The sequence below is a fragment of the Megalops cyprinoides genome, chromosome 8 (assembly GCF_013368585.1).
Source record: "Megalops cyprinoides isolate fMegCyp1 chromosome 8, fMegCyp1.pri, whole genome shotgun sequence".
Classification (NCBI taxonomy): domain Eukaryota; kingdom Metazoa; phylum Chordata; class Actinopteri; order Elopiformes; family Megalopidae; genus Megalops; species Megalops cyprinoides.
The window spans coordinates 19,854,402-19,867,894 of NC_050590.1; the positions used below are offsets into that span (position 1 = coordinate 19,854,402).

General features: G+C 37.0%; 1 protein-coding gene across 5 annotated transcripts in view; it reads right to left on the minus strand.

The window, feature by feature from the left end:
• LOC118781718 (phosphorylase b kinase regulatory subunit beta-like) overlaps positions 1-13,493 on the minus strand; it is a 61,362-nt gene that overhangs the window by 6,550 nt on the left and 41,319 nt on the right. For 3 of the 5 annotated variants that reach the window (XM_036534729.1, XM_036534726.1, XM_036534728.1), the window contains 10 exons: positions 11,434-11,527; positions 7,703-7,786; positions 7,038-7,142; positions 4,454-4,536; positions 4,055-4,145; positions 3,472-3,533; positions 3,178-3,340; positions 2,523-2,604; positions 1,649-1,706; positions 527-617 (listed from right to left, as the gene is read on the minus strand). In XM_036534729.1, the coding sequence (XP_036390622.1) occupies positions 527-617; positions 1,649-1,706; positions 2,523-2,604; positions 3,178-3,340; positions 3,472-3,533; positions 4,055-4,145; positions 4,454-4,536; positions 7,038-7,142; positions 7,703-7,786; positions 11,434-11,527 (913 nt within the window). The remainder of the gene's footprint in view (positions 1-526; positions 618-1,648; positions 1,707-2,522; positions 2,605-3,177; positions 3,341-3,471; positions 3,534-4,054; positions 4,146-4,453; positions 4,537-7,037; positions 7,143-7,702; positions 7,787-11,433; positions 11,528-13,493) is intronic. The other 2 variants (XM_036534730.1, XM_036534727.1) reach the window with 1 other exon arrangement.

Below are 13,493 nucleotides of genomic sequence, written 5' to 3' on the forward strand. Positions count from 1 at the left end.
CTATGAAGTGCTTTTTTTTAAAGCAACAGACCATGGTAAATTGGACTAATAGACTAATATACTAAAACTATTCTATACAGTTTTATTTAAAATATGTATTAATACTTATAAAATTGTCAAACGTCCATGAGATATACATTGTAAATTACAAACGCGCTGTATTAATGGTGTTTCGTATATTAAACTCAAGATACCCTTTATGCTGCAGTACTGCCGTTTCCATTTGATTGTTTTTTTTTCTGTGAATGAGGATGAGGTTGTAGAATACTGGCACAGGGTGATGTAAAACACAACAGCAATGCATAAGCCCACAGGTTGATTTCGCCCACATACAGCTGCTGCAGTTAGGCTGAGCATTTGAAACAGATCAAAACTTGGCGGGGCACAGCTCGAGATACCAGCAGGAGGGAAAGAAAAAGTGCACACACAGTTAATGTGAATAGGGAACAGTCAGCGAATTCCAGGGCTTATAATTAAACTAATGAAACCACACATGCAGTGCTAAGAACTCACTGTGTTCTATTACCTGTTTGCCATGAACTACCAGAGTGGTAATATGTGGTGCTATAGAGCTGGCAAACTTCGTGGTTAAAGCTGCAGAGTAACGGACTGCCAGCCTACAAAGGGTTTGATTTCATTTTTTGAAGTTTGATTTCAAAAGGGTAAATGATTGATGGGCATTTAAACAGACAAACACAAAGACAGTAAAAGAAGAAGGATGCATTAACATAACTACACAACTATTTTACAAGCTTAAAAATGCAGAAAAAGCTATAATTCTGAAATTAAATACAGGCAGTCGCTCCCTTTACAACAGAATACATTCCCGGAAATCCAGACATAAATGATATTGTCAGGAAATGAAATCCATATAGACATAACATTATAGGCATGATCCCCTAGGCACAGGTAAATAAATAAAAAACAAACAAATAAATAAATAACTAATCAGATCTTAATTTGATATAAATACTTGTATATTTACACATGCTTATATGTACAGTACTTTAATATTTAGTACTAAGTTTAAATATTGTGATACCTGCTGTGTCATGATTCAGGAATGACATGACAATGAGAACAGCAAATTTTTCCATTTTAAAACCGTCATTTTACATGCTGATCCAGACAATGCAACCACAAAGTATAAAATAAATAAATCTTCCTTAGCTCCTCAGTGGTTCCATAAATGCAAACAACAAACTAACTTTAGAAAGACCACACAACAAATTCAGAGACCCCCCATGGGAAAAGTAATCCTTTTTTTGCCTTTGCAGACTGTTTTTATTTTTCAGCTTTCTATCTGTAGTTCTCACTAAAAAAACTTTCTCATTCTAAATCTGAATTTTGTGTTGTAAAACAATGTCAGAATTTTTATGAATGACATAAATGTGATTCATACAGTATGGACTGCCTGTATTTAACAAAGATGATTTTATCATTTTCAAATATCTATTCAAGTATGGGTTTTTAAAAATCATTAAGAGTGCATGTATGTTTTTATAATTGTAATTTATAAATCAATTATAATCTTACAAAAACCTACTTATGTTACTACACATGCTTGCATGACTATAATGATTGTATTTACTTCTTGGTGTGAATGTCATGCAATAAAAACAAAATTACACTTGGGAACAAATCTGACCAAAGTTTTCGGCTTCCGGCTCGTCTATAGATCTGTTCCAGTTCCTCAAGGAGGTTTGCTGTCAACAAAAAACAATAAAGTGTGTTATGAGTGAGCTGAACAAATCATATCACATTTAGTGTGTCAGAATAAAAGAAATCCACACACTGTTACATAAGGACCTCAAAACAGTAGGCTGATTACATCACTATTATACAGCTTAGCAAATAAGAACTGCACATCAACCCTGGTTCCAAAGTCAAATCATGAATGTTCAATATTGAGTTCCATTAGAGTTTTGTCCTGAAGTGTTCAATCAGGCAGCATACCAGACTGTATTGTAATACTTAAACCAGCAGATTCAATTATCCTCTGCACTCAGACTCAGCATCCAAAATGTCAGCCATCAAAAAAATTTCACAGCTTGAGATGAAGCAACTGTTTCACAACCCTTTTTTATATTAGAGGTCTCCATGTAAAATCAGAGGATTATTAACCCTGCTTCTGCATGGCAAAATTGAACTGTCAGACAGGCTGAAGTCCTTTACTCTGGCCTGTTTTTATTTCAAACACTGAGAAAAGCTATTCCAGACACAATCGCTTAGCTGTAGGGCGCTAAATGGATTAACTTCTGTGCATCTAATTTACAGTGGCTTTATTTGAAGTGAAGAGATTTCCATTTTGTGCTGCACTGGCTGGCATTCAGGTTTAAAGCAAACAGCACTTAAAAGCACACAAACAGCTTGGTGTCACAGCAAGGGGCTTTGTTATGTAACCCCAATAGTTCAGAAGTACTGTACTTTGGAGCATGTTATTTACTCATTCCTCTAAATGAGGCCTTTCATTTGCACAACAAAAATAACATATAGCGGACCAACATGTGAACTGTACATACCATCTTTTTCAATGAAATCAGGTCCCTCTTTCTTCAGGAGGATGCCGGCGAGCTGTGCCTGGCTGGCCAGGCAGTCACAGTCCTAAGAGACAAAATCAAAAAGGTCATGGGGACAAAACAAATTGGCAGTAAAGTACTTGTCCTGTTATATTACAACTGTATGCTCATCAAAGCTCAAATGGCTTCATTATGTTATGTTTCAGTGAGCTCCCTAGCAATTCTGCATAATAAAAAGGTTAGTAGAAAAAGGGATAGAACTGCTTAATGCAATCTAATGCCCAGAACGTCCAACACAACACAGTATGTGCAGACATACTGCTACAAGAAATGCAATAACACAAGGCCACCTACAGTAAAAAGTGTTTCTAAAGTTTCTACTTCTTAATAAATGAGAAATTAACAAAGAACAAGAACAGCACATCTTTCTGAGGCATTTTATTTTTTAAGCACATTTTAACAACAGCAGTCATGGAAATGAACAAAATGCTGTAAGCAACATAAAAGGTTACTTTAGTATCTTACCAAGGTTGAGCACAAATTGCTTTGTGGTTTGATTCAATCTGATTAATAGGCTCATGTGAGCGGGAATAAGTGACTCTCGGAGCATGGCTATTAGGCAGAGGCAAAAAAAAAACACAACAGGCACAGCGCTCACGTGAAACTTCTGCAGGATTTCGGAGGTGGATTTCTGAGTCCACTCTTCAATGTTGATTTCAGGCTGCTGCACCAGGCCGGAGGCATTGGGTGTGCTAGTCTGCCTCTTCACTTTTGAATTTTTTGGCAGCTCCAGCTCCTCAAAGCTCTTAAATTCAGGAATTCTGTAAAAAAATTATAGAAACAATTGAATGAGCACACAAAAGTGCACATACACACACACACACACACACACACAAAGCTAATTTTCCTGTGATTCATCAAAATAACAAAAAAAAAGAGACAGGCTTCTTACTCATCGACTTCATTTACACGGAGAAAGTCCAGCTGTTCCACCACCACACCAGATATCAGAGTCTGAAAGATTAATTCTGAAGTTGCATCACCAATACCAACTCAAAGCCAGCGGCCAGGCACACACTGTGACTCCCGGCTACCAAGCATCTTTCATATGGAAGTAAAAAAAACATGGAAAGATAACATGCCGAAAATATTTCTGAGAACAGCTACATAGGGTAGGGAATGAGAGGCAAGACAATATGTGTATGGAAAATAAAGTGGTGTTTTTTTTCCCCAGACTGAGGTGACAGACTAAGGTACATCAGTTGACTGTGATGGAATTCTGAAAACAATACAATGACAAGCAGCTGATTCATTGTTGTGATTCATTGGCATGAAAATGATCGGCATACTGTTCTGTTTGTTTATATGTTTGTTTGTTTGTTGAAAAAAGCTACATTGTCTTTTATGAAATCTTAAAACCTGACTGATCAAATGAGATATCATTTCTAATAGAGCAAATTATTTGTAGAATAGGTAACATTTGTTTTTTCAGCAAAAAATGACATGCAACTAAACACACACTAACAAAAGAGCACCTGCAGTCTGTCCACATGGACTTTTACCCCTCCGATGTTTCCCTTTTTGAAAGATGCCAGCATATCCAGGACAGGGTTGAAGCGGCTTCCCCTGGAGGACAGAAACATTAATGTGATTTATCATGGATATTACATAATAATATTATGCACAACAATGCCTTACCAAGGGAGAAGAACAAACAACACATACTAGTTGAACTACTTTTAGAGCAATATTTATGAAAGTGCTTAATGGATCTGAGTTACAAGTCTGTCCTGAATGAATTTCTATGTTTCCTGATGCAGGAAATAGGGTCATTTGAATCGTAAAATCATTTGAATATTTGAATCTTAAATTAAAAGTATAAAGCTTTTTATTTCTATACTTTTGAGCCCTGAATATGCAGAAGCAAATCTTACCTGATGTTATCTTCCCTAATGAGTACAAGGAAAAGTGGTCGACCAGGCATTTTCCAGCAATGTTTGATGAACTGCAAGGCATTCTACAAACATAAAAATAGAATATTTCTATCTACCATGTTCAAGATAGTTTAGGAGTATCCATTAACTAGCTGAGAAGAGGAATAGTACAGTACAGTGCACCTTCTCTGCTTACATTTAGACTGTGAGACAGAGTTCATACATATGCAATGGACATCACTACATTTTTATGTGAGGTCTTTGCATTGTAACATTGTTAGGGAAAAATCTAGCTCATCAGCTGTTGCCTGGAAATTGGTCTGCAATGATAATTCAGAAAAATTCTCATAGTCTATCTAATGGAAGATTAAAAAGAGTAAATATATATCCATGAATATATTTGTGAATGTATGTAGACCAGACATATGTAGAAGACACAAATAAATGTAAATTACATAAATCCATTAAGATATTTATTTCTGTCAACATATCAAATTTGGTCATTTTTACTATTTTCCACATTTTAGAACAATAGTAAAGACATGAAATAACACAAATGGAATTATGCAGTGACCAAAAAGTATTACAACAAATCAAACCTATCATATATTTCAGATTATTCAAAATAGGCAAAAAATAAATTTTAAAGAAATTCATACATAGGTATCAACTGCATTTTTTATATTTGACTAAGAAAAAAAATTTCAAGCATTTAAGCATAAATCTTCAGATCAAAACGTCTTTGAATGCATGTTTCCCATTTTCTTAATCAGGTGTGTCCAAACTTTTGACTGGTACTGTATTTTCATCTGTATATTAAAAGATTTTTAACCTTATAGGGACTTCTAACTTAAGCAGTTCTGGTGTGCCCTTATAAGTAGGGCTGCCGGATATAGCTATATTTAGCGCAATAACAGCTATCCCCGGTATGTGGCATTCGGTTTCTTCCCGTATGTTTCTTCCCTTTAGTCATACCTGATGCAGGAGCACACCTCCAGTTTTCCCGAGGCCACGTGAAATGCTTCCGGGGGAAGCAATGCCACTCGTATCTATTCAATGTTGATATCACAGCAACAGCACTATGCTGCTTCCATGTGGTAAATAGAAACACATGGCTACAAAAATAAAGAGTGAAAACATATGCTATGTGTTTTTCAAAGCTAATAGGTAAGTTAACCAACATATAGATACAAGTGATATTTTTCTGTCCCGGAACAATGGTGGCAGGTGAGCTGGAACCAGGGGAAGCCCGAATGCTACCTTTAAATCTATCATTACTTTCAACCTGTTCCCCTTTATCCTTCTTGATTAACAAAAAACAAATAATTCACAGAATAACTGACACCAATCGCGTAATTACAATAAATGATTAGGCTCGCAAAACACCGCAGATGTCTGTAGTTTGTGTGTTTGCGAAAGCTACAATGTGAGATTGTTTAGGATGGCATTTATCGATTTAAATTACGTTAAATGCTCATGACACATCACAGCTTTTGTGAGGTTTGTGTTCTAAACGTTATTGTTCATCGCACTCAACCTAACCTAAGAGTTTATTCTCAGTAATTTAAATAGATCTAACTATATTTAGTTCCGTTTTGTAATTTGAATTTTGTAACACAAGAAAGCTATAATATGAAACATTTAAGAGAAAGTTTTGGGATGAGTTGCCACTTAATTATTCAAATTGCCATCCTTGTTAATTAAACAATCAAATGCTGCAGCTTTCGCAATAGCACACAAATTTCAGACAATCTGCGGTGTTTTGCAAGCATAATCATTTATTCTAATTAGGCGATTAAGGGCAACAGGTTGAAAGTAATGATAGATTTAAAGGTAGTGTTCGGGCTTCCCCTGTGTCCAGCTCACCTGCCGCCACTGCCCTGGAAGCATTTCACTGAACTTTGGAGGTGTGCTCCTGCATCAGGTATGACTAAAGGGAAAAAAAATACGGGAAGAAACCTAACACCACATACTGGGGATAGCTGCTACTGTGGTAAAAATAGCTAGTTGATTAATCGCAACGGTTATATCTGGCAGCCCTAAATCTGGCAGCCCTACTTATAAGCTAAGCGATCCAATTGTTTCCACACACATTTCTATGTTGTTTAAGAACAAAGAGGTGTCCATGTTCCTTGGTTTCACACATGAACTTATACCAAGAGTGTTCATTGTATAATGCCATCAGCCTAGGAGCTGATGTGTCTCTTCACAACAGGGATTCACCAGCAACAACATTTAAAACCCTCATCTCTTTTCATATTTTTCCAGTTAAAGCTACAGTCACAGGATGCTCACATGCTGTGATGGATACTGATGACTTTACACTTGTTCTGGCCTGGTCTGTCATAAAGTCAATGCTATAGACTCATGGATCAATTCAACTGCATGCATTGTGATGGATAAAAAGTGAGCTGCTATTTCTACAAGAAATTGCAAGATGCACAATATTAATATTTCTAATTGTAATGGCTGGAATTTATCCTTCATCTCTCATGTGTTTGCTCATTTCATTATTAACCCCATTAACTCCCTTCTAAATAATTACAGGTTTTTCAGTTTAAAAATATGTATTAGCCTGACTCACCTTGATGTCATCAATCAACAACATGACATCCTGAGACAAGTAGAAGTCACTCAAGTCAAAGACAATCGGATAGCAAACCACAGTCTTCCCCAGAATTCGATAAATCTTTGAGGAAGAGAAAAAAGACAGAGTATTACATGGGCTTTAAAAAGAAGATTAATGACTCTTAGACACAAAAATATGCATTCTGTAAGACAACCTATTGATTCTGACAGTGAACACACACAGAAACACTGACACACGCATTATCCTGTACTGTATAATTTCTGACAGACTTCCTGCTCATATTTCGATAAATTGATCTCTTTCATCCCAAGTTTTTAGACTCAAAACTGATTTTTTCAGTTGTCTATAATACTTACACTGGGTGCAATGTAACTGTCTTTAATATATATTTAACACATATACACAGTCCCTGCATTTATCAACTCAGCTGTCCTCAGCGTATCAGTACCATTTTCTAACACTGATATGAATTGTGATTTCAAAATGAATTTCGTAGGGAAAAATGCATGAATACACAAGCAAATATAAAACGAAAAGCTGTATATGTGCCTTGAAGGCAACAGTTACTAAACCAGCATATTTGCTTGCAAAGCCAACAAGTCACTAATGATAGAAAGGGTAGGAAAAATTAGATGCAAATAAAAAGGCAAACTGCTTACCTTGCAGGTCCCAATGCAGCCCACTGGTCTCTCTGGGCGCCCACTCAGTCCCAGCTTCTTGTTGACAGCCAGGAACCGGTAGGCCTGTAGATAAAGCATACTACAGTAAGATCCTCTCTCCTTTCTAAGACCTCCTTACCCATTACAGTGACTCACAAATGATCCTTTTCCCTTCTACAATCTGAACCTTCAGAGTTGACTGACAAAACCAAGAACTCTCTCAGTTTTACAACCTGTGAGTCAACTCCAACCCATTTTGAATTGGAAAAAATGAGGTACAAGCAAGCACAGACAGCCTTAAACAGCAGTGTCTGATTTTGTTTAGAAGGGTAATGTTTCCTGTCCTAGTGTTCCATATTCTAAAATGATTTCTTAATGAAACATGACTGTGATTAACCACCCATGTACAGCCATTGGTATTATATTACAGGCTGATATTATTCTGATCACAACCTATTCCCTCTGCAGAGGATGCAGGCAGGCCCTGAAATACCATGCTGATAGTGCTTAACAGTCACTCTGAAGGTCAGCACTAAGATAAGGCTCTCTAGGTCCACAGCAAACCTCCAGGTGGTTGCTTCAGTAGTTCTGGACAGTTCAGCCCTTGTCATTTTTAAATTCGCTTTCATGTTTCTCTCCTTTTGAAATGTTAAGAGGCAGCAGCAGCACCAATCTGTTCTGCCAAACGAGCCCACCTCTTACTCAAGGCATTTTTTCACATTTGATATTAAGTATAATGGTAAAAAAGATAATAAAAAACACTGCTCTTGCTAATACATGCACACTTTTCTGTTAAGTGTGTGAGAAGAAAGCCCTGTGAGAGGCATGCATAAATAAATGTTTCAGGTTTCAGTATTTTCTATAGACACATCTTGACTATAGTTGGACTTCCTTGGTCCTCTGATATTAAGTCATACTGACGTAAAAGCGCACACAAGGTCTCAGTGAATATCCCAAAACTCTCTCCAATGGTCACACATATTAACCTCTTAATGTTAGAATACCATTTATAGGCTAATTTTTTATTATTCATGCAGTATGAACAAGTAATATTTATATGAACACAACTACACTGGGTGATGTTTGTGATCTGCTGGCTATGTGTTCATTGAGCATATCATTGCACATTTTACGTTACACTGGAGAAATTAGCCTGATAATGTTTTCAGTAAAAGTATTTCATTTCCAAATTTTCCAAAGCCATCCTCTCTTAAATGTGGAATGAGCAGTACTGTTTAGCTTTGAAATCAATCACCTACTGGCAGGAGTTATGTACACACAATGAAGAACACATTGTCTAGTTTAAAGTAGTATTTCAGCACAACGTTATTGGATAGCACACCTCAACAGTGCATTCTCGTCCTATCCCAACTTCTAGCTAGTGCACAATGACAAGGGGTAAGCCTGCAAAATTGCAGATGGACACTAAGGGCATTTTATTGCATCGTCCCTGATTTTGTACATTCTGTTCAAAATCAGAATCCATGTCTTACAACTTGTCCCTACTGTCCCCTTGCACCTATTTGCAGGTGTTGTATATAATAAACATTCATATTCAATAACATTCATTTGGAATTCAAACTGCTTTATAGTAAAGCAGTAAAGAGTAATGTTCCAGCCCTCAGCTGTTTTACTCTATGCAGGTTTTACGCAATGCAGGTAAATGCTGCTATAACCGACTGGAGAATCTTGCATTCTGTGCCACTGTCTATCAAGACTAAACTTTTCAGTATACCTGAGGTTCTGAGGAAAATCCTGGAATTATCATATTCTCCTCCAGATACAAGTAATGAAAGAACAGTTGTACTCTCGTTGGGGTATATTGTCAAACTACTTTCATTGGTGTGATCTCTCTATGTGCCAACCGACAGATGTGGGGATGCTCAATTATTTAGTTTTCTCAATCATACTGTATGTTCTCTCAAACTCTGTAGATTTGGGGGTATTGAGATATGCTATTTCAACAGATACATTTCTAATGCTGGCTGACAGGCAGGGAAAGGGAAAAACATTTCAGCAATAACATATGTTCTCTCTACTTAACTTGGAAGTTGTATCAGCCCAGGAGCCTCTACATAGCACATACACTTACATGTAGGAGTTACAGCACACTGAGTGATAAATTGGTGACCAAGAGTGATTTGCAAGACATTACTAGAGAGATGTAGTACCCCACCACTGATTTTACTACATATCACAGAGCATGAGACAGAAAAAGGGGTCCACACCAGGACAGGCCACATGAGGCAGCCACCCTACTGCCTGTCAATAATGACAGAAACAACATGGATAATTCAAATTCATTGATAATGTAAGTTCTTTGGGAGGAGCTGCTGTTCAATTCTACAAAAGCTTTCCAATTATAATGCAGTGTCAATTCATCTTACTTTTATTCAAATTAATGAATTTGCTTCATTTATGATGCCACTAGGTGGAGCACTATACCCCCTCACTCTCTTATCAATAGACAGGAAAAAAACCTATGAGAGATATGAAATAATCATCCCAAAGTCACCAAAGTCACCAAATAAGGTAAAGTCAATGAAATAATAAAAACCGAAACATTAATTCAGAATTAAATCACATAGCAAATTGCATTGCCCCTAGCACTGTGGAATGTTTAAAGAGAGGTGCTGTGTGGAGCTCAATACAGTACCTTTCAAATGTTCATTCTGTGCAGAATACTAATGAGAATGAAACAGGACTGACAACACCTTGTTTTAAGCCTTTTCAATGAGGAATTTACACATTATGAAGATAAATAGAAAAAATGTCATTACTCCAGAATTTTGGTAATGTAACATAATTCAGTACTGGCGTTGCAATAAACATTTCATTTAACTGAGCACTTGAATCTTGAATTTGACCTCATTTGAAAGCATTCACAGTTGAATTGAACCATAAAAATAACAAATAATCAGACAGATATTCCTAAAGTTTCACCAACTAGAACATATAACAGATTTTATTTTGCCCACTCTGTTGCTGTAGCATAACTTGATAAATAACATGCTGCTAAACATAATTACTGGGCTTGTGCCTTCAGGGAGCTTCTGAAAACATAATTCCACAGAAAAGAAAATGTAACATGTAGAAACGTTTTTTTTCTAAAATAAAAGCAACTATTCACCACAACCTCCAGCATCACTCGTATTTTACTGCCAACAGTGCCCATCTGTAGAGGGCCTCATCACAGGGGGACAGCTCCCTCAAACCAATATGCGAGTGATAGTAGATAGTAGTGACCCCCTCTATAGAAGGCTGAAGTGTAACTTTTTGTTCAAAGTAAAAATTAAATATGTACATTTTCAAATTATTTTACAGCATGTTATTGGTCCTATTGTTAGTGAGTAGTATGAATAATTATAGTGGACACAGAATGCAGTCATAACCAATATTTATCCAATCAATATTTGTAAACATGGTAACATCATTCATCACTGAGGCATTTCTGAGTCTAACCTGAAGTGGGAAGTATGATATTTGACTGAAACTTAGAGGCCCCTTAAGTTCATTGATTGGTGTACCACGAGTTCATAATTTTGAGTTTGTATACAGAGTTGAATTTAAGAATACCTGGTAGCATTAAGGATATCAGACATAACGACTGACAGAAAGAGTGATTAATTAACTGCAGTTTGACATGGGACTGATTACAGGTTTAACTGATGAGCAGGCGGATTAATGAATGGACATTCATTGGACATTCACATGGAGATTGATTGGATTACCTTCACCAGCTCCTTTTGGGGCCAGATCTGAATGGGCTCTACTTGCTGAGGTGTCTGGGTCTGGATGCCATAGGTGTTCAGGAAGACCTGTAATCTGAATTAAACATAGCAGCTATATAATTGGCTTCTGTTGGTCTCATAAAGGCCCCCATCCCACCAATCACAGCACAGGTAAATGTGTGTATCCATAAATCATTACTAGATACTATGCCAGAATTTAATGAGTAGACTGTGGGGGCTTGGAGGACCTCCTTTATGCACAAACATGCACAAAACATACTGAAAGTATCACACAAGTATAAGAATTTTAATGACATGTTTACCTTTCAAGTCTTGCCTTTCCCTTGCCTTCAGTCATTATCAATCATAAACAGTCAAAGACAACACAACGATTTTTTAAATGCTTTTTCCCCTTTATGCACCTCCCTCTTTTGGCATAGCCAATTGAAAATTGTCGTCTCACACTGCAATGATCTACCGTACTCACTCGTGAGGTATAGTAAATTCAATTCACCAACTAAGGCCCTGCTAGCCAACCTGAATCTGTGCTGGACCCAATGAGACATGTCAAGTTCGGGCGAGTACTGGTCTATAATTGCATTATAGCACAAGCATTTGGGTTGGGCAGGGTCATTGTTGGTGGATGTCTGATTTTGAATGCACTGCTGTCTAAAATCTTGGTTGAAATCTCATTTTGAATGTCTGTCAAACATACTACGATTGAATGATTGACTTAGGAAGAATTTATTTTTGGGCTCCTCACCAGACTTTATTTACCATGTAGTGCACTGTTTTCCCAACAAAGAGAGACCGTATTGTGTTAATCTGTTAAAATGCTGAACATTACTTACTTTTTTCCCCCCAGACCCTTATTCACAAGGTACACTGTATTTTACTGAAAACGAGATGTTTCAGAAAGATAATTTCATACATGTAAGCTGCTGAACATGATTTTGATCTGATTTAATTATTATCAGTAGTCAGTTTGGTCATTATTTGCATATTTGCATGAATGCTAATTTCGCTCAGGCTAGGTTTGGTTCGGGTATTAAAGTACGCGGGTTTGGTCGGGCTACACATGCCAACATTACTATTTTTCATTCTGCTAGTTGCAGGGGTGCACTACAGTGAGCAAAGAGCTTACTGGAGAAAGGGGTTGTTTCAATGATGGTATGCGAGCAACTTGCAGGTGCCTGATGTGTGTCTGAGAGCAGCAAGACGAGCAACCCCTGCCAACATGCCCATGCCTATACCTAGTGGAACTAAGCCAATTTGCTCAGCAGCTGTGGGCTCCCTGTCATGCTTGGCTGGGATCAAACTAGAGTTGAAATAGTTCGAGATCTTCACAGTAAAATCATCCCATAAGATAGCACAATTCAATATATCACAATATCATCTGTAAGGGACCATTTTTGCAATTTGTATTTTTTGCTGTTTATTATGAAATAAGTATGGGTTGTGATAAGATATTTGTGCAATTTATTCTGTAACTTAACAAATGTTTGTAATTTGAATGTCTTTGTGATTTGTGTGTGTGTGAACTTTGACTGTACACCTGTAGCATTGAAAATTGTCCTTCTGGTGACACCATAGTTTTGCATCAAGTGAGATGAGCTTTAAAGTTGGCTGGCGGGTCTGAATGGGGAACGCTGATTTGTTTGGGCCTACATTATTTCTAAGTGGATTTGCACTTTGTAAAAAAGAGTGGAATTGACGCACATTTAACAACAGAAGAAAGGATTATCATATTTTTAGTTTGCATTCCTTGGTGAGCGCAGTGAGGTATGACATTTATTCATTTCATAAAATGTATAACCATGGAAACGTGTGAACGATTTTATTGTTGTACAATGTAGATAAACTTCGCTGCTGTTAATATTTTCATATGATGAGTTTGGCTGTGGAACAGGGTTGTGAAGTTGTCGTTTGTATGTTTTGATATAGTTTTCACGGTGCTATACGGTGATTCGCCGATATGGATTTAAGTTGCTGTTTGAACGAACTGTTGCTGAGATGAACTTAAATACAGAAACCCCACGCATCAGTTGAGACTCTCTGGA